The following is a 23,336-nucleotide window of genomic DNA, read 5'->3' on the forward strand; positions in this document are numbered from 1 at the left end:
AAAAGTAAAAAGGCACTCGGGGAACCATTTTAGAGAGAAAAAAAGAACTGGAGTAGAGATGGCTACTTCAGCTTAGGAAAGTAAATAAATAAAATAAGAAAAGGTAGTGTTAAAGCTTTGAAAGGAATTTTTTCATCTGAGGGAGATTAGGAATAATGAAATGCAAACACAATAGTTAATATGTCTGTGAGCGGGTTTCTCTTTCCTTCCAGAGAATGAATAGGAGGAATGGCTTTTCAGGTTATCCTACTTGACTCTCGTTGGGGTGAGCTCTGAGTTTGCAGCCCAGATTCCTTTACCAAACAAATGCTGGTGATTAGATGCTAGATGCAAAGTGAGATCTATTCCAAGGCCACAAAGTTCCTAAGTCTCCGCTAGGTCTTCACAAATGAACCTGACAACACTGAAATTTCTAAGGAGATTTACTCCAGCTGTAGCAAATCCCTGATAAGAAAAAATTTCCCCAAATGAGTCAGTCACACAGGAGGTAAATGAGACATTCTGCGTGGAGTCAGCATGTCATTTGGAGTATGCCCTTTATACAAAAACCCCAGCCAGAAGGCCTGGTGGTTAGCTGGGGCTTGTCCACAGGGCAGAACCCCGACACTGAAGGGAAGGGGGGGGGTGTTAGCTGCCAAACTGTGACTCTGGGTCGCTTTCCCCTCAAGCAAACTGGATAGGAAAATCCAGTTTTTCTAAGAAGTTCAAGTAAGGACTGATTATTTACTTCACAAAAGGACTCACCAGAGGGGTCCTTTAAATAACAAGCTCAGAGCTTCCCTGGTGGCACAGTGGTTGAAAGTCTGCCTGCCAATGCAGGGGACGCGGGTTCGGGCCCTGGTCTGGGAAGATCCCACATGCCGCGGAGCAACTGGGCCCGTGAGCCACAATTACTGAGCCTGCGCGTCTGGAGCCTGTGCTCCGCAACAAGAGAGGCCGCGATAGTGAGAGGCCCGCGCACCGCGATGAAGAGTGGCCCCCGCTGGCCACAACTAGAGAAAGCCCTCGCACTGAAAAGAAGACCCAACACAGCCATAAATAAATAAATAAATAAATAAAAATTTATAAATAACAAGCTCAGAGAGAAACTGGATGATATGATTGATTTATATGAACCTTTTTCAAAAATGCCTCTCTTCACTATATATGTGTACGTAGATATGTAAGGATGTATTTGCAGCTGGCCGCGTTACCCAAAAGGATTTGGGTGGTATATCCGTTGAGTAAATTGAGGCAAGTTTATAACTATGACATGTGCTGGATAGCCTTGCTTCGTCACTGATTCTGTTAATCCCCTAAATTACTCCACGGGTATTTAGGCAACCAGATAAAACCCTCCCCTTCTGATGAACAAGCCAGTGGGATGTCAGGGACTTTTTTTGGTCCTTCCTATAGAAATTGGCAACACAAACACTGGAGCTATCTGGTAGTCTTTAAAAAAATTTGTTTTAAGTATTCACTGAGTGTGGGCCATGTCCCTGGTATTATTCTAAGTGCTCCAACAAGCTATGTCTTATTTAGCCCTTACGGTGATTCTGTGAGATGGATGATGATTGTCATGATGACGATGGTATTTTTTATCTGCAAAATTTTGAGAGCTGGATTATTTTTCTCAGCTCTTCTACTTTGGAAAAAATTCTTTATGCAAGTATCATTATTTTATATATTTTAAAGAAATGCAGGCTTGCTGTAAACAATTCAGATAATAGAAGAAAGTAAAAATTACAAATGATCCCACCATCCATATATCTCACCACTGTTAATATTTTAGTCTATATTCTTTTTTTTTTTTTTTAATTTCTTTCTTTCTTTTTGGCTGTGTTGGGTCTTCGTTGCTGCACGCAGGCTTTCTCTAGTTGCGGCGAGCGGGGGCTACTCTTCCTTGCGGTGCGCGGGCTTCTCATTGCGGTGGCTTCTCTTGTTGTGGAGCACGGGCTCTAGACACGCGGGCTCAGTAGTTGTGGCTCACGGGCTTAGTTGCTCCATGGCACGTGGGATCTTCCTGGACCAGGGCTCAAACCCGTGCCCCCTGCATTGACAGGCGGATTTCAAACCACTGCTCCACCAGGGAAGTCCCTATTTTAGTCTATATTCTTTCAGACTTTTTCTGTATGTATATGCAAGGAAATATATATACTTATATATATTTTAAAGCATACTTTTAAAAAAATCTACTTTTTTTCAACGTAACAATATATCGTGGACATTTTTCCTTAAAAGCAAAAATAAAACAACTAGACCTATAGCACTTTTACTATAGCAGTGGAGTATTCCATTTTATAAATATCCAAAATTCATTTACCCGCCACTGCTGTTGGACGTTTAGACACAATGCTGTTTATAAACAAAGCATCTTTTCACTTTTCACATGCTTTTTAAAATATATACACACAAAGATGCATAAACATCTTCGCACAATTATCTGATTATTTTCCTAGGAAAAAATCCTAGCAGTGGGATTGCTAGGATTAAAGGGTGTGTACATATTAACTCTTTTCACATTTTTGCCAAAATGCCCTCCAAAATGTTTGAACAGCTGTACATTCCCTCTTATACTGCATCTCTACTCACTTGCTCTGTCCCTTAGGGAAAGTTGCTTCTGCACTATGGCTCAGCTGCTTCTCCTCTGAAATGGGTGTGAAAATACAACAAATCCCCGTGAACACTCATGAAGCATGTGCTGGGACACTTTATATAATGATGTGGGTCATTTAAATTTCAGAAAAACCCTAGGAGAAAAATTCTAGTATCCCTATTTTGCTCTTATTTTCCCCATTTCTGAGGCTCAGAAAGGTTGAGTAACTTGCCTGAGGGGACCCAGCTAATAAGTCTGAGCTGGGACCCAAACCCTGTTCTGTCTAATTTAGGGATGGGGGTGGGCTGGGGGGGGACACTGGCTCCTCCAGGCGAGTTGGGTAATATCTGCTCCATGGATATAGGTGCTTCTCCACCGTTGTGCACCCTGGTAAAGAAGGCATCACCATTTCTCAGCTGAGAGTGACTGTCCAACAGTGTGGAAATAAAAAGGAGGGGTTTTCCAGAAGGTTTGGGGGAATTTCCTTTGAGAACAAACTAAGTGTCTTTTCACTCTTGTTTTGGAAGTGAGGAAGCACATTTTCAAAGTCAGCACCATCTCCCACACTGAAATCACAAGACCTAAACAGATTCCCCCACCCCCGCCTTTCCCTATCTGTGTCCATCTCTCCAGAGCTCCTGGGGGAAAACCCTGCCATCTCCTCTTCTCTGGCCTCTAACCAGCTTCTGCGATTCTCTGGACTGTAGGATTCCAGCCCTCTGGGCTTAAGAATGAACTAACCCTGGTCCACTCCATATACTCCCTTCGAAGGCCTATTTATTTGGAAGTGGCTGAGCCATCCGAACTATGGCTCCCAGGGGCGGTGGTGCGGCCTCAGGCCACTCCAGCTCAAACAAGCCACTCCTGCAGGCCACCGGCTCCCACAGACCCTGTGTGTGTGGCACATCCCAGGGAGGGTAGCCTTCCCAGTCCCTCTCTTTACCCCAAAGGAAGAGATTTCGGACATGTTGTTTTAACAGGTTGATGCAAAATAAATAAACAGGGAGAGAGAGGGAGATGGATGGTTTTCAGTAAATAATGGTACAGTGGCCAGCAATTTGAGGGAGCTGGTGGGGAAGAAATGTTCCACGTCAACAGTTGTGACAGGAGTATTCCCTGGGAGCCCAGACAAGAGCACAGACGCGGGACGGTGAGGGTTGCCAGACCACACGCCGAAGCTGAAAGTGTGCATCCGTACACAGAAAATGGCGCAGTAGGCGTGCCGTCCCGTGAACCTAGCCAAGGATGTCTTTGAGGTGTCTTCCCCAACCCGGGCCAGTTTCATTCTGTTTGAAATGAACTCAGGCCTCAGGGTGGGGAAGGCAGCCCGCTCTGCCTCTTGCTGAGACTAATAGTTATATGCTCAGAGATGCTGGGTCCCCAGGGACTCACCCCCTGCTTTTGGAGAAAGGTGTTTTTTAAAAATATTTATTTATTTATTTTTGGCTGCATTTGGGTCTTCGTTGCTGCGCACGGGCTTTCTCTACTTGCCACGAGCGGGGGCTACTCTTCGTTACGGTGAGCAGGCTTCTCGTTGCGGTGGCTTCTCTTGTTGCGGAGCATGGGCTCTAGGTGCGCGGGCTTCAGTAGTTGTGGCACATGGGCTCGGTAGTTGTGGCTCGCAGGCCCTAGAGCACAGGCTCAGTAGTTGTGGCGCACGGGCTTAGTTGCTCTGCGGCATGTGGGATCTTCCCAGACCAGGGCTCGAACCTGTGTCCTTTGCATTGGCGGGCGGATTCATAACCACTGTGCCACCAGGGAAGCCCCTGGGGAAAGATTTTTATTGCCTTATCTAATATGGTGCTGACTCCTTTTAAAAACGTGTTGTTGACTAGATAGACACTGCTGATGTGAACTTCGCAGAGTCATCTCAGGGAGGCAGGTGGCCCACGGTTGGGGAGTCTTTGTCACTAAACGTTAAAGAGAAGAGCAGATGACCCAGGAGAGAACTGAACTTGGGGAAGAGGCAGGAAAATAAACAAATCTCTCTGAAACAGCCCCCATGTGCCTGACTCGGTGCCTAGCACCTTCCTTACATTGTTCCATTCCATCTCCATCCCAATCCCCTGAAGTGGATATTTTTATCCTCATCTTACAGATGAAGAAATTGACGCTCAAAGGGGTTAAGTAACATGCAGAGACACAGCGCTAAGAAGAAAAGACTAAGAGAGATCATAATGGAAATAAAAATGGTGCTACTGCACGAAGAAAAAAATATTTGAGACATTTGAGACATTTGATAGAATGATGCTATTGCTCTCATGTGAGCAAGAGATAAGGCCTTAAAGTCTAGCCATCCGCTGAGGTGCTCATTCTGTGTGGCTTTCAGAAAGCAATGCAACTTCCTATATCTATGTTTGCCAGTCTCTACAAGCAAACGTAAGTGCCCTTTGATGAATACAAAACACCTGAATGTCTAGAAGTGGATGGAGGCACCTGAGCTGGAGGGAGAAAATAGTCCTTTTCATCTCCTAAAAGTGATCTTTTCTCATATGTACCCCTTTGTGCCATCCGTACCTAGGTATGACTTCATTGAGATTCGGGATGGGGACAGCGAATCCGCAGACCTCCTGGGAAAGCACTGTGGGAACATCGCCCCACCCACCATTATCTCCTCGGGCTCGGTCCTCTACATCAAGTTCACCTCCGACTATGCCCGGCAGGGGGCAGGCTTCTCCCTCCGCTATGAGATCTTCAAGACAGGTCAGTGCGGTCATGGGTGGAGAGAAGATGGGACTCCGCCCTCTGTGTCTGGCCACGGGGCGCTGTGTGCGGGCACTACGTAATAGTTATGTGCTCATAGATGGAGTCCAGTGGGTTGACACAGGTGGTAAGGGTTCTAATTTTATCCAGCCTGAGCAAGTTGATGGAGGGAAGAGAGGTTCAAGGTGAACCTGGATACAGCCTGAGGTGAAAAGCCAGTTTAAGTTACCAGCCAATTTAAGAGGGCGAGCTGCCAGGTTAGTGCTTGGGTGCAGCATGTTGGGCAGATAAACATTGTTTGTGGCAACGAAAGAATAGGAGAACCTGTTACATAGAAAAACACTTTTGGAAAGAATTTGATTTTTGTGTGTTTTTTTTTTTAAATCACAATAATCTTCATGGTAAAAACAAAACTTGGTTAAATGTCCTCCTAATTACTTCATGATTTAACACAGCCTTTCTTTGGAATTACATGGGATGGAAGGACATCGTCTTTTCAGCGTTAGGAGTCTCTAAAAGTCTTACTATGATCCACCACCACCACTACCACCAACAGAGTCACACAGTAGCTTTTACACCCAAATATGGCTCCTAGGACTTCCCCTTGCTGTTCCACTGCATCACGTCTACCCATTGAACCCACACTTCCTAAATGCCGATGAAGCCGACACCCTGAAAAAGACAGCAGAAAGAGAGGAGGAGCACATTTCCTTCTTTTAAGTTGACCACTTGCTTTCCATTAGGTCCCCCTTAGATTACTTTAGATCCTGAGAATATGGGCCAATGCGTAATATGCATAACCGGGTAGAGACAACTTTGATTCACAAGTCGCTGGTTCAGCATCTCCACGGAAGCACTCCAAGCAACGTGCCCTTCCCTCCCATGTGTGAGCTCATTATCTTGAGGCTACGTGAAGTTTATCCTCCAGTTCTCCCCTCACCCCTGCCCATCCCCCCACCTCAGGGGCTCCCGCCCCGTCTACGACTGTGTTTCCCTCTCCAGCAGCCCAAGTTTTACAACTCATGGACAGAGTCTGCTGAAAGGGGAGGCTGTCAGCCTTGTCATCGAGGGGCCCAAGTCCGGCGCCTGTTGAGTTCAGTGTGAGGGGAACTATTCATATATATTTTCTTTTTCGCCAAACAATTCTTGAAAGGAAGTGGTAGCTGCTGAAAGCACTTTTTATATCCACTCTGTCTAAATATTTGCCAGATTTGTCTGCCTGAGAACAAGATCGTAGAATCCAATGAAAGGTTGGGGCTGAGGGAGCTGCTTGGAGCCAGAGTGGGAGCCGGGAGTGTCCCAGGGCACGAGTCCCAAGAAGGACCGTCTGCCACGGGTCGTCATGCTCCTGACTACATGAGGTCACAGGGACTGACAATCTGTGTGTCCAGTGGCTCGGGCTGGTGTGGGGCTCCCAAATCGCCTCATCCACATTCCCCTGGGTCCTGTGTGAGAGTCAGATTAGTCAGCGCCACCGGCGCTGATGGACCCTTCATTATACCATCCTCTGCTGGGGAGCAATGGGGAGAGAGAAGAGAGGAAGGGAGGAAACGGGGTGTTTGCCCTCTTCTGGTTGGGGAGACAGTGTGTAAAGCCACAGCACAGAACAGATGCACAGTATATGTTATTGGATGAATATGTGTAAATTGATATGTAAATTGCAAGGTAAACTATTGTTATAATATGAGGCAGAGTGAATAACTGTGAAGGTATGCTTAACATGCTATGGATGTGAAAATGAGGGAGCTACTGAGTGGCTTGCCGGCAGGTTATCTGGGAAGCCTATTAGGTAGCTAGGTCCCCAATGCTAAAGCTGCCAGTCAGCGCCGCCGTGCTGACCATGAAAGGAAAACAGCTCCAAGCAAGGCCATCCAGGGAGCTAGCCACCGGAGGCCAGAACAAGGGTGGGGAGGACCATTCCAGCTCATCTCTGTTTCATGTTTCCCAACTTAGTATTTCACAAAGGATGGTGCCACATCCTCCAGAAATCGACACAAACACGTGAATGTTAGCTCTATCCATCATGCAAATTTGAAGAGTCGATATTAAAAGACAAAACACACAGAGGGTATCATAACTCAGCATTGCTCTTTTGAGGACAGGCTAATGTAGGATTTTGAATGAGGCAGCAAGCCTAGAAACAAAGGAGCCAGCCAAGGAAGGTGGCTCGGGCATGGAGAAGTGGGGCAGTCTACTTTAAGGCCTGGGATTGCCTACAGAAGGAAGAAAAAGATTACTGCAGCAGCGGGAGATAACAGACCGGCCAACAACAGCCATTCTTCTGGGGAATGTAAGAAAGAGGTGAGAGCCCAGTGGCCTCGGCGCTGTTCACACGTGCCATCATGCCCGTTGGAAAGAGCAACTCTCAGCCTGAAAGTCAACCCTCTTTATGAGCACATATATGTGCAGGGGGCGGGGTGTGCCAAGTTCAAAACTGAGAAGTTTAGGAAGATGAGCATTCTTCCAGGTGCCACGTCCCACACCCAGATCTCCACTGTTGGAGCCCTGAGAGAAAATACACAAAGTTATGTCATCCACAGAACATGAAAGAAACGCATGAACGTGCTGAAGAAATCCAAACAAACACAGTTGTGTTTGCTAGTCAAATTCATAAAGAGAGAGAAGGGGGAACTGTAAACAGATACACAACTGTACAAAGGACTCTGGAAGCCTTCGACAGCACATCGCCCAGACAGGGCTCTGCTGCAGAGTTATACTGACAGAAATAAACTCACAATTCAGTACAGATGGGGGCAAGTGGCTGGAGAGGGAGGTTCACCTCTGCCCTGAGTGAAGTGGTTTATGAAAGAGTCTGTGTATGACCAGACGGTCCACATATAAAAGGGTAAACCAAACAACTCCCTGACTTAAGTGATCCCAAATCACCAAATCATAAGCAGAACAGAGAAAGGAATTTTAAAATAATTTAAAAAGTAACATTGGAAACTGAATCACTGGAAAATGTGGGGGGTTTTGTGTGTTTCTTTCCTGTCTTCTGACCAAAGTTCAAGATCAAGTTTTCTTTCGTGGTGCCCAGTGACATTTTGGAAACTGAAATCTCGGGTTATTCACAGACAGAGAAAACCTGGGGTGCCCCCTACTCCCACTTCCTAAATTGAAGAACTGGATTTACCTTTGTGGTCAGCCTCAACTCATCGTTGGATAAATCCACCATGTTTTCAATAGCCTTATGTGTGCAGATTCTACTTCTGCTTGCAGAGTTATTGTACAATTTACAGTGAAAAACCACGGAGTGGGCATTTTTCATACCAGAGTACTTTGGTATGAAATCATTCACTGCAGCCAAAATCCCCCAGGTTCTATGGACAATTTTAGCATTGCATGAACTTGAGTATTTATTGACTGAGCTATTTTTTAACCTTTAATCCTTTTTAACACATTGCAGAAAAGCATCTTGGATTAGGTAGATAACTGCAAGACTCAACCCTTGTCCCAGGGATGGTCACCCTTTCCTGAGATCTCTTCTCCACATTTGATATTCAGCTGCCTGCTTTCTGACATTGACCATAGTCCAAACAGCAAGATGGTGCAATTATAGATGGATGCACGATTGTAATGGACAGGCTTGATTTTTCTGCATGAAAAGGATAAAACTGTTTTTCTACTTCATTCAAAATAAGCCACAGGATACACCCGTGTATAGCCACATGTCAGAGATAGATACACACTTTTTTTTTCTTTTTGCCTTAAGGACGTCAGATTGAAAAAAATCTCTCCAGTCCATTACAGGACCACAGAACCCTGGAAACTGTGGGTACTTTAGAATCTCACATTCTCCAGGCCTCTCTTGGGCTTTCTAAGTGTGCTTTGTGGAAGCGCCTGTCCCCCATGGATGACAGGGACTAAAGAAAGATTCCACTATAAATTCCCCACTCCGGGGGCTGGGGGGGTGGTGGTGATTCCCCTTGCCTTGGAAAGGAATGACAATAGGGCAAACACTAGGAGGGAGTGTCAGGATGCCTTTTCTAGAAGCAACTTGTGAATAGAGTTAATTTCCTCTGGCAAAGCAGCCATAAACACTAACCTTTTCAAAATCCCTCTCAGCCACCTGAAGACCTGCCAGCTGGCTTGGCTTTGCTAAACTGCCTCATCCTGGACCGTCGAGGAGGCTTTCAGAAGCTGGGGTCCTGATGGACAAAACAAAACTGGGGGCTCCGTGGTAAACAAACTGGGGGAGAGGTCATCTCATCTCCTGCCTCCAGGCCTGGCTGCCCACTGGGCCACCTGGCCTCAGAATGATGGAACGCAGAGCCTCTGGGATGCAGCATTAGAGAGCCTCTGAAGAAGAATCCTGAAAAGATTAGCTCTCGCCCCAGGTGTCCCGGGTTCCCACCCTGCCAAGGCTCAGTGCTGGCTGGAAGGGCGGAGGTGATGGAAGGGTGAGCAGGGATATTGGAACTTCCTGTCTGATGCTAAAAAAAAGTTTCCATCCCCTCCCCCACTTATTTGCATGGCACCTTTTCCAAGTCAGACATTTGCCGCTTTCCAGAAAGCCATCATCAATAAAGAGACTCGCAGAGGGGGGCTGCTGCAGGAGCCACGGATAAAGACATCGCTGCGGGCTAAGATCAGCGTATTGACATCACACAGTTATATTTCAGTGGGATCCCCAGAGGACACTTCCTGCCAGTAAACACCTAGTTTATCTAGTATTTCTGTGTTTTTTCTTCATGCTTAGAGTGCCTATTATTCCCCTCATAAATCCTGCTCCCTTTTTCAATTTTAAAATCAGAACGCAGTGAAATCAATGCTAATTGTGCGGCATTTACAGTCATCGCGTTAACTTGCAAAACTTCTGGCTCCGTGCAGCTCCCTGGGCCCATGGTCTGGGCTGCAGTGTCCTGGGACCGTCCCAGGCGACCCTGGCAAATGGTGGCTGGGTTACAGCACATGAGGGCCCTTTTAATGTGACTCCACCTTGAGGCATTAGGGGAGACAGTGGCTGTAATCCTTTTACGAGCTCCCTCCCGCTGCGGTCCAAGCCTGCACCAGGATGCGAATGTGTGCAGCATTTAATAAGACGCCTCCGTGAGCCCCAAAAAAGCAGACACAAGAGCTTAGGAGAGAAAAAAGGCCATCCCCACCACAAAAGAACCAGAAGCCTTCCAAATGTCAGTGCACTGCCACATTTTTTCCAAACTTGCTGCTGGAGTGGCCTTTAACATCCCTAAACCCTGCTGTGATCCACCAGCTACAAACCTCAATTGTTAATTGTCTGGCCACTACAGAGCCGCTAGTTTTAATATAGTCATGACATGAATGAGACCCGAACTCCCCTTTGCCCCTCCCCTGAGGCACCTTGGATCTTGGAGGGAGATGGGGGCACCAAGTTGGCTCTGGTACAATAGGGGCCAGTGTTGAGGTCAGCAATAAATAAGGGGTCACATTGTTTTCCCTGCTGGCAATCAGCAAGCCTTCCTTGAGGATTGAAATAACTTACATTTCTGGAGCAAGCAGCTGAGTAATTAAGAAAGAAGACTCTGTTCCTCTTTTCAAGAGAATCCATCTCTCTCTCTCCCTCCCTGTATCTCACACACACACTTCTCTCTACACCACCCCCCTCCCAAATCCTCAGTTGCTGTTCTTACTCTAATACGTAGAGCAAGCCTGCTCTACTCCCTAATTTCTCTCCTAAAGATGGTCTGGCTTAAGGGCTTGAAACGTGGATGTGAAAAGTATGTTGCTTCAAGGGCCACTCCAGTGGAAACAAAAACTTCGTGAGTAGGGAAATTTGGGTCCAAACATTTAAATAACCCATGTGACAGAGGCAACAGAGAAAGGCATCCTCTTCCACTCTCTTAATGCTATGGTTCTCATTTACATACAGGCTCCGAAGATTGTTCAAAGAACTTCACAAGCCCCAACGGAACCATCGAGTCCCCCGGGTTTCCCGAGAAGTACCCACACAACTTGGACTGCACCTTCACCATCCTGGCCAAACCCAAGATGGAGATCATCCTGCAGTTCCTGACCTTTGACCTGGAGCACGACCCTTTGCAGGTGGGAGAGGGAGACTGCAAATACGATTGGCTGGACATCTGGGATGGCATCCCCCATGGTGAGTGATGGCGCCATCACCAGGCACTTCTCAGTAGCTTCCCCTTTGCCTGCTAATTGCTTTAGGAGCAATAAAAAAAAGAGAGAGAACAAAGACTTTAAAGTTCCTCGGGGTTTCTCTATGACCCATGATGACTTTCTCTTCTTATCCTTCACCAAGGATGACTTCAGAGACATTGTAGAAAGGCAGTTTTCTCTCTTGGAGATATTTCTTTGGAGAGGGATAGGAGGAGACTGAGTAGATACTTGGATGAGGATGAGAAAACCTATAGGTAATGTTCTTTTCTGCTCCAAGTCATCAGGCTTGCCATAGAGAGTGACTCAGTGACCACCCACTATGCCCAAATAGGACTCTAGAGCCAGATTGACTAAGTTTGAATCCTGGCTCTCATATTAACAGCTCCGCAACCTTGGGCAAGTTCCTTAACCTCTCTGTGTCTTATCTGTATAAATAAGCTGCTATTATCATCACTATAATTACTGTAATTTTCTTATCATTTATATAGTCATAGATGCATAAAAGGTGCATCCCCCAAGGCCAAGAGGAACCTGTACTTCTCAGGTGGAGACCAGCATAAGTCTTGGGTATATTTAGGATCAGCAAGGGAACCAATCTTTCACTGTTGTAGTCGTTTGTAGTCGTTCTAAGTATTTTGCACTGTAAGGAAGACTTGATGGCTAAGCAATTTCATTTCCTGAGAAAAGCATAAGATTTAGTCAGGAAACTTGGGTTGGAGTCCCAGCTCTGCTATTTCCTAGCTGTATGAACAAAGAAAAGTCACGTGCCCTCTCCAAACCTCAATTTCTTCTTCTGTAGAACAGACATTATAATGATACCTTTCCAGTCCATCTCCCAGGGCTGTGAAAACAGAATGAGCCCAGGTCAGTGAAAATACTTTTTAATGTGCAGGAAAAATATTAGCCATTGTTCTTAAAACAAATCTCTGGTTGCTCTTTTATGCCAAGGCATCCAAAGTGATGCCCCATTGAATGACTTGCAGTTGTGGGAAGGGAGAATGTATGGCCAATGGGGTTTGGCATTTCCATTTCTGTGACCTCTCTTTGTCCTGCATGTCCAGTCGGACCCCTGATTGGCAAGTACTGTGGGACCAAAACACCTTCTGAACTCCGTTCGGCCACTGGGATCCTCTCTCTGACCTTTCACACGGACATGGCAGTGGCCAAGGATGGCTTCTCTGCACGTTACTACCTGGTTCACCAAGAGCCGCTAGAGAGTGAGTTGGCCGGTTGGGAACCTCTGTCCTGTCCTCCCATCAGGGCTGTGAGGGTGTGTGGGGAAGAGAGGCTGACCTGCAAGAGAAGGAGATGGGAATTCTCCAGAATTTGCAGTGGCATGGGAGCTGTGTCCTCTTGCTAGGCAGAGATTAATGAAAATAGGATAAATGTCACTTTGGCTACTCATTTCTTTAAAGAAAAAGTATGTATACCAAGAATTAGTTATTCCAGTGGAATGCCGCAGGACCATCTCAAGGCTCAGAATGAAAGGGAGGTTAGTTAGGATATTTATATCGAGTCCCCTCCTGTGCTAACATTTTTTGAGTCTGGGGCCATTTTCTTCCCTCTCCAAGCCTCAGTGACCATTGTCAAAAAACTGAGCAATTTTAAACCTCTCTCTAAATACATATGTTTTGACATTAAACATCTCTGGCCCTGGCTAGAGTTTCTCTCACTAGGCTGGTACACTGCTTGGACTTTCAGTTCGTTCTTCTAATAAACCCAGTTTTTTGAGCTTCTACTATGTGCAAACAGAGAAAGTATAACCCTGACCCCAGCAGTCATGGAACCTGCTGTCTTTGAACCCAGACCATCAGTCTCTTGCCCTGAGCTACATCTTTAAATCAGCTCCTCTTGGACATGTGCTTAAGATGTGCTGCCATTTTCACCAAGAAACCCAAATGATAACTTGAAGGACTAAAGGAACACTTTCAGGATGATTGGAGCTGGGCAAATCCTGCTATGGCTGTAGACAGCTTACCACCTGCATACCTGCACACGTGGCAGCCTGGCCGACTGATGGGTTTTGTTCTGGGTTTTGCTTTTGTTTTTTTCTTCAAAGAGCTCATGAAGATTGAGTGACAAGAAAACAGTATTGTGAGTTGCACCAAGTTCTGCAAATGACCAGTGCGGTCACAGAGTTACAGAGTAGGTTTGATACATGAAAAAGATTGCTGGTCCTTATCTGACACATGCACACACAAATATTGACCAGTGTCCGTGGGATCCATAGGAAGGACAGCAATTAAACTGACAGCGCAAGGCCAGGGGAAGTGACTTCTGGGTCCATTTGCCCAGACAGGTGGTGCAGGGTAATACAGAGTGACACACTTCTGCTTACAGAGGGGTCTCCCAAAGACAGGTATTTATTGCTTTGTAACGTCTGTCTTCTGTGCCAGAACTCATGAGACAGTTGAGTGAAAGAAAGAAAGAAGCAAAAGTGCCTCCTGGGTGTTTATTAATAAAGCAGGCTTCCCACGATGTATCAGCCCACCCAAGTCTATCACACGTTTACCTGTATTTCAATAATAGTGCGTCTGAAAACTGTGAGCATCCGTAGCCTGTAGCACTAACAGTTCTTGTGCTTTAGATTGTATTTTTAATTTGTATGATGATTCTTATTTATCCACAGCCTGATTTCTTTCAGGTCAAATTTAGTTCCTTTCAGACCCAGAGGGGTTGTCAATCTCCGTGACTTTGGCATAGTTGTTTTTAAAATGTGAGTGTATAATTAGGTCTTTAAGATGAGGGAGTGCCTGCAAGGACTCATCCCTAGAAGGGAGCAGCGTTCTGGGGGGTCCCAGGGGTTTAAGGTGAAGAGACCTAACTCTGCCCTTGACCATTTCCATCCCCCAGACTTTCAGTGCAATGTCCCTCTGGGAATGGAGTCTGGCCGGATTGCTAATGAACAGATCAGTGCCTCATCTACCTACTCTGATGGGAGGTGGACCCCTCACCAAAGCCGGCTCCATGGCGATGACAACGGCTGGACACCCAACTTGGATTCCAGCAAGGAGTATCTCCAGGTACTGACTCAGATACCAGAGGGTGTGCAGAGTGTGTGTGCATTGGTGGGCAAGGGGGCTGGCTCCTTCGCTAGAGTGGACAAAGAACACAAAGAAAATAAACACAACATACTTGAGGACTTCTTTCATCCATCCATCCATCCATCCATCCAGAGAAATGCATATTCCAGGCACACAGAGACTATACCAGGCACTGCGCTAGGTGCTGGGATAAAATAACAAGTAAGATGGACAATGCCTCTGCCCTTGTGAAGACTACCAGGCCTTGGAGAAGCTGCTTGGCTGGGAAGCTGTTTGCCCTTTCACTATAGTTATCCAAGGAACTTCCATAAACAGTTACAGAGTGTCCTCATTCTTAGCATAGGGAGGCATCAGAGACTTAGGGGGCATTCTTCCTAAGGGCAGGCATGAGAAGCACAGCAGCTTCTCATGATCTTTGCTGTCCGCAGGGAGCCCTCCCAGGAGGGTTTTGCCTACAGCTATCAGGAGAGCACATGGGAAGATGTCACCACCAGGAGTGAAACTCCAGTTGCTCGGATGCCCTGAGCATCTTTTCAGACTATTGTTTGCTTTCCTTCTTTCAAGACTTGCAGCTCCTGTTGAGTAATCCTCCCTTGCATTACACACTGGTCCAGCTCTCATCCCCAGGGAAGAGCAAGCTGCTAGTTCCATGCTAGAGCAATGACTGCTTTCATGACACACGGCAGACAGCCTCGAGACCCACTGTCCTAGCTCTGATGCGACACGGCGACCTCTACTCTGAGAGAAGGACGTCGCAGAGCAGACAACAGGAAAGGGAGAAAGACCACTTAGAAACTTCCAGGGGGTCCACAGAGGTTCTAACGCCCAACCCTGAGGCCATCTGTCACTCTCCTCTGCTTCTCCAATAATGCTTCTCATCTTGCAGAGCTTCCAGAAAGTTCTCCTTTCTAGCCGGCATTCTGTTGATTGTAGTCCTCATTTTGGGTCCTAATCATATACTTTCTCTTATTGCTCTCCACCTGTTTATCGTACACATATACAGCATTGTGTACTCCTTTTGAATGCTTAATGATGCAGAGCACATACTAAGTAGTCAATAAATGCTTACTGAATCAAATTTTACTGGTGTCTGCTGGCTAAATTTTGATCACGCAGAGATTGCCACTAAGAAACACTGTGGTCAGCAAAGGAATAACATCCAGCAATTTCCAAATGTGCTTGGTGTTGTGGGAGGGGAAGTGCCTCAAAATGTTGGCCCTCCTCCTCATCGGGCAAAAGGTCAGGACTTGGTGCATAAGCTTAATTGCTTGGGCAGACTCTGCATGCCCTCTGACCCCTTGGTGGCCTGAGCCACTAAATACACAATGGAGTGAGGAACTGAGGGGAGGGGAAACAGCTCCGAGCTGAGACTTTGGCAACTAGGGCATCGAAAGTGAATTGGCTTGAATTGGACTGGATCAGAGCGGAGTGGATTGGATTGGATTTAGCCATTGTTCCCAGCATCCACTTTCACTATCCAAGGCAGGTCGTGGTTTAGTAAGAAGGGGTCATAGTTCTAGATGTTCAGTGATTCCTTTAAGATAAACATAATCCTGTCTGTTCAGATCTGCAAAAAAAAAGAGAAAAGAAAAAAAATCAAGTTCCAATTTCAAAGGTGTCCAATGTAGTTCGAATATGTTGAGTTCAACTGTCCAGGGGACGTAAATGGATACTGATCACCAGTACCTGTGAGCGAATCACAGACACGGGTTGTGAGCTAAGGATTACAATTGTGTCCTTTGAAGAAAAAGCCAGATGCAGCCCTGTGTCAAGAGAGTCAAGGCCCCCTTCCTTCTCCGCCTGTCTTCCTCAGGTGGACCTACGTTTTCTAACCGTGCTCACGGCCATCGCCACGCAGGGAGCGATTTCCAGGGAAACCCAGAATGGCTACTATGTCAAATCCTACAAGCTGGAAGTGAGCACTAATGGTGAAGACTGGATGGTGTACCGGCACGGCAAGAACCACAAGGTAAACCCATTTCCCCACCGCAGGGGCACGCCGGGGTGGGGCAGGAGGGCTGGCACAAGAAGGGCTGCAGAGCCACCCCACGCGGACAAGGAGGCCTTGTTCCCCGAGGCTCCAATAATTGATGGAGGCACCGGAGACGCTGGCCCTGAGAATATTCTTTCTTACGCTAAAGTGGTTGAAAAACACCGTTGTCTCTCTGACAGCCTTGCTGCTGTCACATCTTGCACAGCAGAGAGAGGAAGAGAGCTTGCAGGGTGCTCTCTGACTGCAAATGAAGGAGAAAGTGTGTTCGCTGTCTGAGTCTCCCCGTACAGGATTCATTGAGCATTTATGGCCTGAGTCCCTTGCACATGCTGGGTTAAGAGTCACAAAACACCATGAAACTGCCGTTCGGGAGTTACCGAGGTCTGGGAGTAAAAGGGCACAGATCCTGAGAGGGAATCACAATGTCCCGAAGAAGAAAGAGGACAATAAATAATGAGGAGAAATTCGGTGTGTCGGGGATGGGATCTGAACTGGCATTCGTGTGGCAGCGAGGCGCTGAGTTCGCTCGGCTGGTGCCTTCAGTGTCTGGGGCCCTCGGAGGTGTGTCCGCATGGGTGATGTGGGGCTTTTGTTGTACATGTGGATGAATGTCTGGCACTCCACTTTCCTAAGACACGTGGCGCTCTGGCGGTGAACAGGCCCGCAGCTGGCGCCCGCGAGGTACATACTGGGTGTGAGGTAGACTCAGCGCATGGGGGGCTTATTGGAAACGGCCGGTGGTCTCACGTGGGCAGGGCGAGAACTCCGTTCGTTGTGGGTTGGCTCTCGGGTCCCAGAGGAGAGTGCTCATCCTTCCCAGTGGAATCGGGAACTGAGGGAAAGGGTCTCTCCTCTTCCTGCCACAGTCCCAGCAGCCCCCTGGTCGGTCAGGTGTGAATTATCAAAAGGCAACACAGGTGGTCCAACCTGGAGAAGCCAAAGGTCTTTTCCAAACAGGGCCCCCTTGGCTCCTGTCACTGCCCCAAGGCAGCTTGCTGTTGCTGGTGCAACTGGAAACCTTGGACCCAGAAAATCCTAAACTATAACGTTGGCACTGTTTCACTCGGGAAATGTGAGTTTTTAAAGGAGTGGATTTTTAAAAATTAAAATCGCCATAGTAACATGGCACCATTCATCTGAAATCATGGCTTCTAGATATTACCAGGTGTCTCTCTCTCTCTCTCTCTCTTTCACACACACACACACACACACACACACACACACCCCATTTCACAGATAAAGTGAGAGACTTAGCAATTGAAAGACTTCCCCATCTTGACGAGTTGAGCCAGGTCTGGTTTCTCATTGCCTGCCTTTGTTTCCGGAAGAGTTACCAAATGTCACTTGGACATGGCAAGCCAGAGTCTGGCATGGCTTGCTGGGAGCACCCTGGACTGAGTCCTCATCCCAGCCTCCTCTTTTTCATACCCTTTCTCTCCAGCCTCCCTTTTCAGTAAGAAACTGGTAGAACCCAGAAGGTCAGCCAGGCAGGCGAGCAGCTGGGAGCAGCCAGCAGCCAGCAGCCAGCAGCTGGGTCGGGGTGGGTACAGGGGAGGGGGAATAGATTCCCCCAACCATCTCCCTGTCTAGACTCAATGACTAAGCAGCACTGGCCAGAGGGATACTGTAGCATAAGCCAATTTTAAAAGCGTGCAGATGGACCGGGATGCTATTTAAAACACCATTTGTAGGAAATCTGCTTTTGGAAATACCTTAGCACTGCACATTTTGATAGAATGCTGTCCTCCCTGGCTTTGTCCCTGGTATTCGTTCTGCAGGGAAGATATTCCTGAGGATGGAATTTAGCTTTCTGGGTTCCTTTAGAACCATTCTTCTCAACTTCTTCATATCAGATACATCCTCCTCTCTTTTTTTTTTTTCTCTCTCTCTCTCTCCTTTGCCTCCTCTTCTCACCTGTGGCTAAATTTCTTTCCCTAGGAGCCAAGGGGTAATTTCATTTTTGTTTTGTTGTTGTTGTTGTTTGGCTTTTTAGCGAATCAGTCCTGCCCACATAAAGGACGCTGGGGCAGAGGAAAAGCCCTTTCTGTCCCCATTAGAAATTCATTCTCTTGGTCAGAATGGAAAGCCTGACAACTAAGCATCGCCCCCTCCCCATGCTCCCTCGTCGCCCCTCGGGTGTGGCAGGCAAGCTAGGAGACCTGCCAGATTCTCGCCTCCGGGGGTGATCTCTGCTGCTCCTTCATTAGCAGATCTACGCCGGCCGACTGTATTTCATGTGCAGATTCCGCACCGTTCATGGTGCGTCAGCGCGGCGCTCTGGCTGTTCGGGTTGAAATAGTTGAGTGAACCGTGCCAAATAGATTTGTCAAGTCTGCTGCAGTTTGATTCGATGCCATGAACGGGAGGCGGGGTGAGGAGGGGACTTGGGGGCAGTGCGGGGAGAGGCTTCGTCTATGCCCCCGGGGCTCTACCGCTGAGCTTCTCTTTGTAGCTGCGGGATGGTGGGCGCTGTGCTCACGGTGCTAAGTGGTGGGCTTGAAAGCAGAATTCAGCCAGCAGGACCTGCGAGCAAAGCCCCGCAGAGGTGGAGGCAACAGGCTGCTCTACTCCGTGGGGCAGGGGGAGGGTTTGCGGATACGAACCAGGGCACAGGGTGTGAGGAGGGGACGGTGATATTTGGGGCAGAAATGTGGGAACTTGATTCCAATCCCCTGGTCACTGTCAACACCAGTGCGGTATACCAAAGACCAGGGAATTGGGGAAGTCAGAGAAAAACAAGATTCATGAGCACTCAGGGTAGTGGAGGATGGCTGTGATAGTCCCTTGCAAAACAGTATTTACAGTTTGGACCCAGACTGGGCTGAGGCAAGGCCTGAGCCTATGGGGGGAAGACTCCCTCGTGGCCGGGAAGCAAGGACGACCGAGAAACTCTTCTGCAGTCTCCCACAGCCTGTGAGCGGCCTCTTCTTAGTCTCTTTCCATCCACCAGGTAACGGTGAGGCTGCCGATGAGAAAGGCATTACACTGTGGCCGGGAGTGTTGCAAACGTCCTCCTGGCAAAACGCAGCCCAGTTACGCAGCCCACGTGTACAGCACATCCCCAAATCCTCGTCCAGCTCCACGTGCCATAAAAAACGGAACCTATGATTTTCCTTTGGGGGGACCCTCCTGATGCGTATTTATGGAGTAACCACAAGGCAGAGAGCTCTTCTGCCTGTCAGAGGCCACAGCCAGTCTACACGCTCCCTTAGATTATACAAACTGCTTCACATAGATTTCTTCAGAAACCACAAGCATAAAACTACTGCTTTGGTTTCACCAGCTGTATTAATAACACCCCAAACATAGACAGAGTGTTGTAAATACAATAGTAGAAGGTTCGTGTGTGTGTCTATAATTATAGGCACAATTATGAACACACGAACCAAGGGAGGGGCGTGGAGAAAGATGGGGGGAGCTGGAAGGCACGAGGCCTTGTCAAGATCCTGCTCACCTCTGAGATGCTGCTTCCGTGAGTCTGCACTGGAGGCAGTGGGGCTGAGGCTGGGGTCCGGGCAGGAGGATAGAGGCCATGCCCTTACATGTCTAGGCAAAAGCCCCTGATTTCACTTCTCCTTTATTTGGTAAACATGGGCATCTTTCTTGCTGACACTGCTCTGGTTACCTTGCTCTTAGTCACGGTGTTGCTAGGCTGTTCTGACGTATTTGGAAGAAATCCCGGCTAAAAGAAAGAGTCTGTCGGATGCTACGTGTGTCCTGATGGCCAGATTGAGGATGGGAGGGTGAGGGCGGGGATCAGGTAAGGTTTGGGTCCAAGAGTTTTCAGAATTACCCTGTAATGAGTAACAGAAGTGCACTAAGCTCATCCTATTAATGTAATGATGACTTCCAAGGGGCTTGGAGAACCCTCAGGCACAGGCCCATTTGCTTCAGAGTTTAACAGTGTTTCAGACTGTGGAATTGAAGCTCTCAAGGCAAAGTCATTTGCCCCAGGGACACGGGGAACCGTGGAGTCCCTTGGAAGGCACCGGTCACCAGGCTTTGACTTCAGGCCAGTGTTTCCATCATCTGATCCAGGTCTGGCTCACCATCTTGCATCCAGAGGGAAATTGGCTTCCTCGATGTTCCGTCCACGGGTCGAGAGGGGTGCATATTCACGGAGATCTGAAGTCAACTCGTGCTTGAAGGTCATGGCTCCAAGCGCGGGGCTCAGCATTTTGGATTTTGGGCCCCATCATAGAATCCTGAGATGCAGGGTTGAATGAAGTTGCTTTGCGTTTGATTTGGCCACATCCCTTCAGAACAAATAAACCCCCGCTTCAAAAATCCTCTGTACTACATTTATTTTCCAAATTAAAATGAATCGTTGTGAGAGCCATTTGAGAATTTAAAACCCTCTGTGAAATTATCAGAGACTTAAGAGGAGAGAGAGTGGTGTCATAAAACCACACCCCCCAAATCAGTCAGCTAACGGTTAGAACCATGCGGTGTCTTTTTGCAGATCTTCTTGGATGATGCACTACGTGACCTTGGAAATTTCTCTTCACAGCTCCGTGCCTCAGTGTTTCCACCTGCCCTAATGGAATGGTGCTGTAGCTACTGTTGGCAGAGCACTCTGGGATCTGTGGATGGAAGGCTCTCTGCAGATATAACTAATGTATTAGACCCACAGAGCTCTTCTTGAACAGAAGGAAGTTATCAATTTAAAAAGTAACAAGGGATATCCCATGGGATATTTACTGCCTCCTTTAAAATCATAGGTCTGGAAGGGACCTGATGAGTGGTCCAGACTTCTCCCTGCATCTGATGGGGCCTGTACTTGAGCTGCCTCAGATTAACGGTACCCCTCATTCTTCAGTTAGGAGCGCAATTATTCCTCCAATGAAAATTTTTAGGTTTTCAAAAAATACCTTTTTTTTAAGCCTCCTGGTGGATGACTGGCTTTTCCTTTTCCTTTTTATTGTAATAATTTTGTTTACTGTATATAAGATTAAGACAGTGACTCAAACCATCAGCTAGCAATGGGCATCAGACTTTAGAAGTCATGGATATGATTGCATCGTCTAGGGTTATATATGTTTAGAAGAGGGCTGATGACCTTTTCAAATTCAAGTCCCCCCAGTTTGTCTGTCCCCCTCAATTATAACCAAGAATAATCCAGGGCCCTCGGTAATTAAGTTTGTCCCTTATCCATTTGCCATGGGATGAGCTCAGACCTTTAGCCTCTCCACTTAGGAAGCTCCAGGGAAATTTTCATTATACACAAGCTTGGAACCTTTTCTCCATCAGGCTCCCATGGCTGGCTTCACCCAACTCCCATGGGTGCTGAATTGTCTCCGGGAACTGAGGCCAGCCTCCCTGGTGCTCACAGCCTTGATGCTAAATTCCTCGTGCTTCCCAGGCCCCACTGTGCATAGGGGCCAGTGGGACAGAGCAGATAGCAGGGGATGTGGAACGGCGCTGTGATTTTGCTTGGGCTGCGAAAACACGCGCTTTGCCCTAACCTCAGCACCCCTAGATGAGCAGTGGGGTGAACACCTCTCCAGGTGGACTGTCAGGTTCTTTGCCATCACCGGTTCCCTGCTCTGTGCTCTCCTGCGATTTCACCCGGAAAAGGAGTGCAGGTGGCAGGTAGACTCAGCAGCCTCATTCCCTGTACCTTTTCTGCTCTCTTTTCCCCACCTGGAAGTTAAAGGTGCCTCCTTAAATAATGTGGCGGTGTCTTTGTAGGAGGTTTTCAGCGTGGAGGCCCTTCCCACCCAGGTAGAATGTCTGTTTCTGCCCCACCTTCCCAGGAGGACTTCCGGCCCCTCGTTGCTCTGATGCTCCACTCTCTCCCACACCATCTCTCCTTCAGCCCCAAATCCCAGAGCTGCCCTCCTCTCCTCTCCTCCCTCGTGCTTTCCTGTCTCAAATCCTGAAACCCTAATCCTGTTAGTATGCTGTGTTCCAGGGCTCAGTGTCTCATGGGGGTAACATAATCCCGCAGTAAATCTAACGGGCCCCGCCAGGCTCACACAGATGGGGGTGTGCACATCCCACCCACCTCAGCCCCCAGCCCCAGAAAGAAAGCCGTCTCCCCTGCCCTGCACCCCACGGCCAGCTCCCGCTCCTCTATCTCCTCCCTCACATCAGCAAAACTGCTTGATGACAAAAACAGCCCTGAAGTAAAGGAGGAGGAGACAGGAGGGCATCGTGGTCATAAACGAGCATTTGGTGGTTAGGGAATTTCTTTGCCCTACCCGCATCCCTTCCCTCCCTTAAATTCTCTCTCTCCCTCTCTCTCTCTGTCTCTCTCTCTCTCTCTCTCTCTGTCTCTCATCTCTCATATATATATATATATATATATATATTTATACATGAGAGAGACATCCTTTCTGATTCTGTATCTGGCTAAGTTCCCACATTCACTAGAATAAAAGCAGCTTTAAAAAAATTTTCTAGTCTTTAAGGAAGAGTTTTAAGAGAGAAATGTCAGGACCATGATTTACAAACAGGAAAAAAAAGGTCCATTACCTTAGCATCATTCCCCGAGCGCAGCATTCACCCTCACCCACACCCTTGCCTGTTTGGTGCAACAAATTAATTAAACAGGATGGCATTCATTGATGAACAATGTATGTCTACGTGTAGCCCCGACGGCTGGTTTTAGAGAAAATGCAAGGGAAGGAGGTGGGAGTGGGAGGGCTGGCCGTAGGTTCTGCAGTGAGGATGAGTCGGTACCATTGTTTCTGAGACAGATTTTTTAAATGCGCTCCTGGTTTCCCCCGTCTCTGCCCTCGACTCCTGTCATCTCTCTTCTCTGCCTGCTTTGTTCTCCTCCTTCAGTGTCTGTGCCAAGGAGATTGAAAAGGAGAACTTTGGATGCAACGCAACATGTATTAGTGGAGAGAAATATTTATTCTTAAAAAAAGGAAGAAGAAGAATATCTCCTGCACGGTTTCTACCTCAGGGCTCCAACACT

The 23,336-nt window shown here is 47.6% G+C and overlaps 1 protein-coding gene across 2 annotated transcripts in view; it reads left to right on the plus strand.

Moving 5' to 3' along the window:
• The window catches only part of NRP2 (neuropilin 2), a 114,417-nt gene that overhangs the window by 30,183 nt on the left and 60,898 nt on the right, over nucleotides 1-23,336 (plus strand). For both annotated transcript variants that reach the window (XM_059928523.1, XM_059928524.1), the window contains exons 3-7: nucleotides 5,097-5,278; nucleotides 11,127-11,357; nucleotides 12,436-12,591; nucleotides 14,228-14,397; nucleotides 16,232-16,387. In XM_059928523.1, coding sequence (XP_059784506.1) covers nucleotides 5,097-5,278; nucleotides 11,127-11,357; nucleotides 12,436-12,591; nucleotides 14,228-14,397; nucleotides 16,232-16,387 — 895 coding nt within the window. The remainder of the gene's footprint in view (nucleotides 1-5,096; nucleotides 5,279-11,126; nucleotides 11,358-12,435; nucleotides 12,592-14,227; nucleotides 14,398-16,231; nucleotides 16,388-23,336) is intronic.

The sequence above is a fragment of the Balaenoptera ricei genome, chromosome 7 (assembly GCF_028023285.1).
Source record: "Balaenoptera ricei isolate mBalRic1 chromosome 7, mBalRic1.hap2, whole genome shotgun sequence".
Classification (NCBI taxonomy): Eukaryota; Metazoa; Chordata; class Mammalia; order Artiodactyla; family Balaenopteridae; genus Balaenoptera; species Balaenoptera ricei.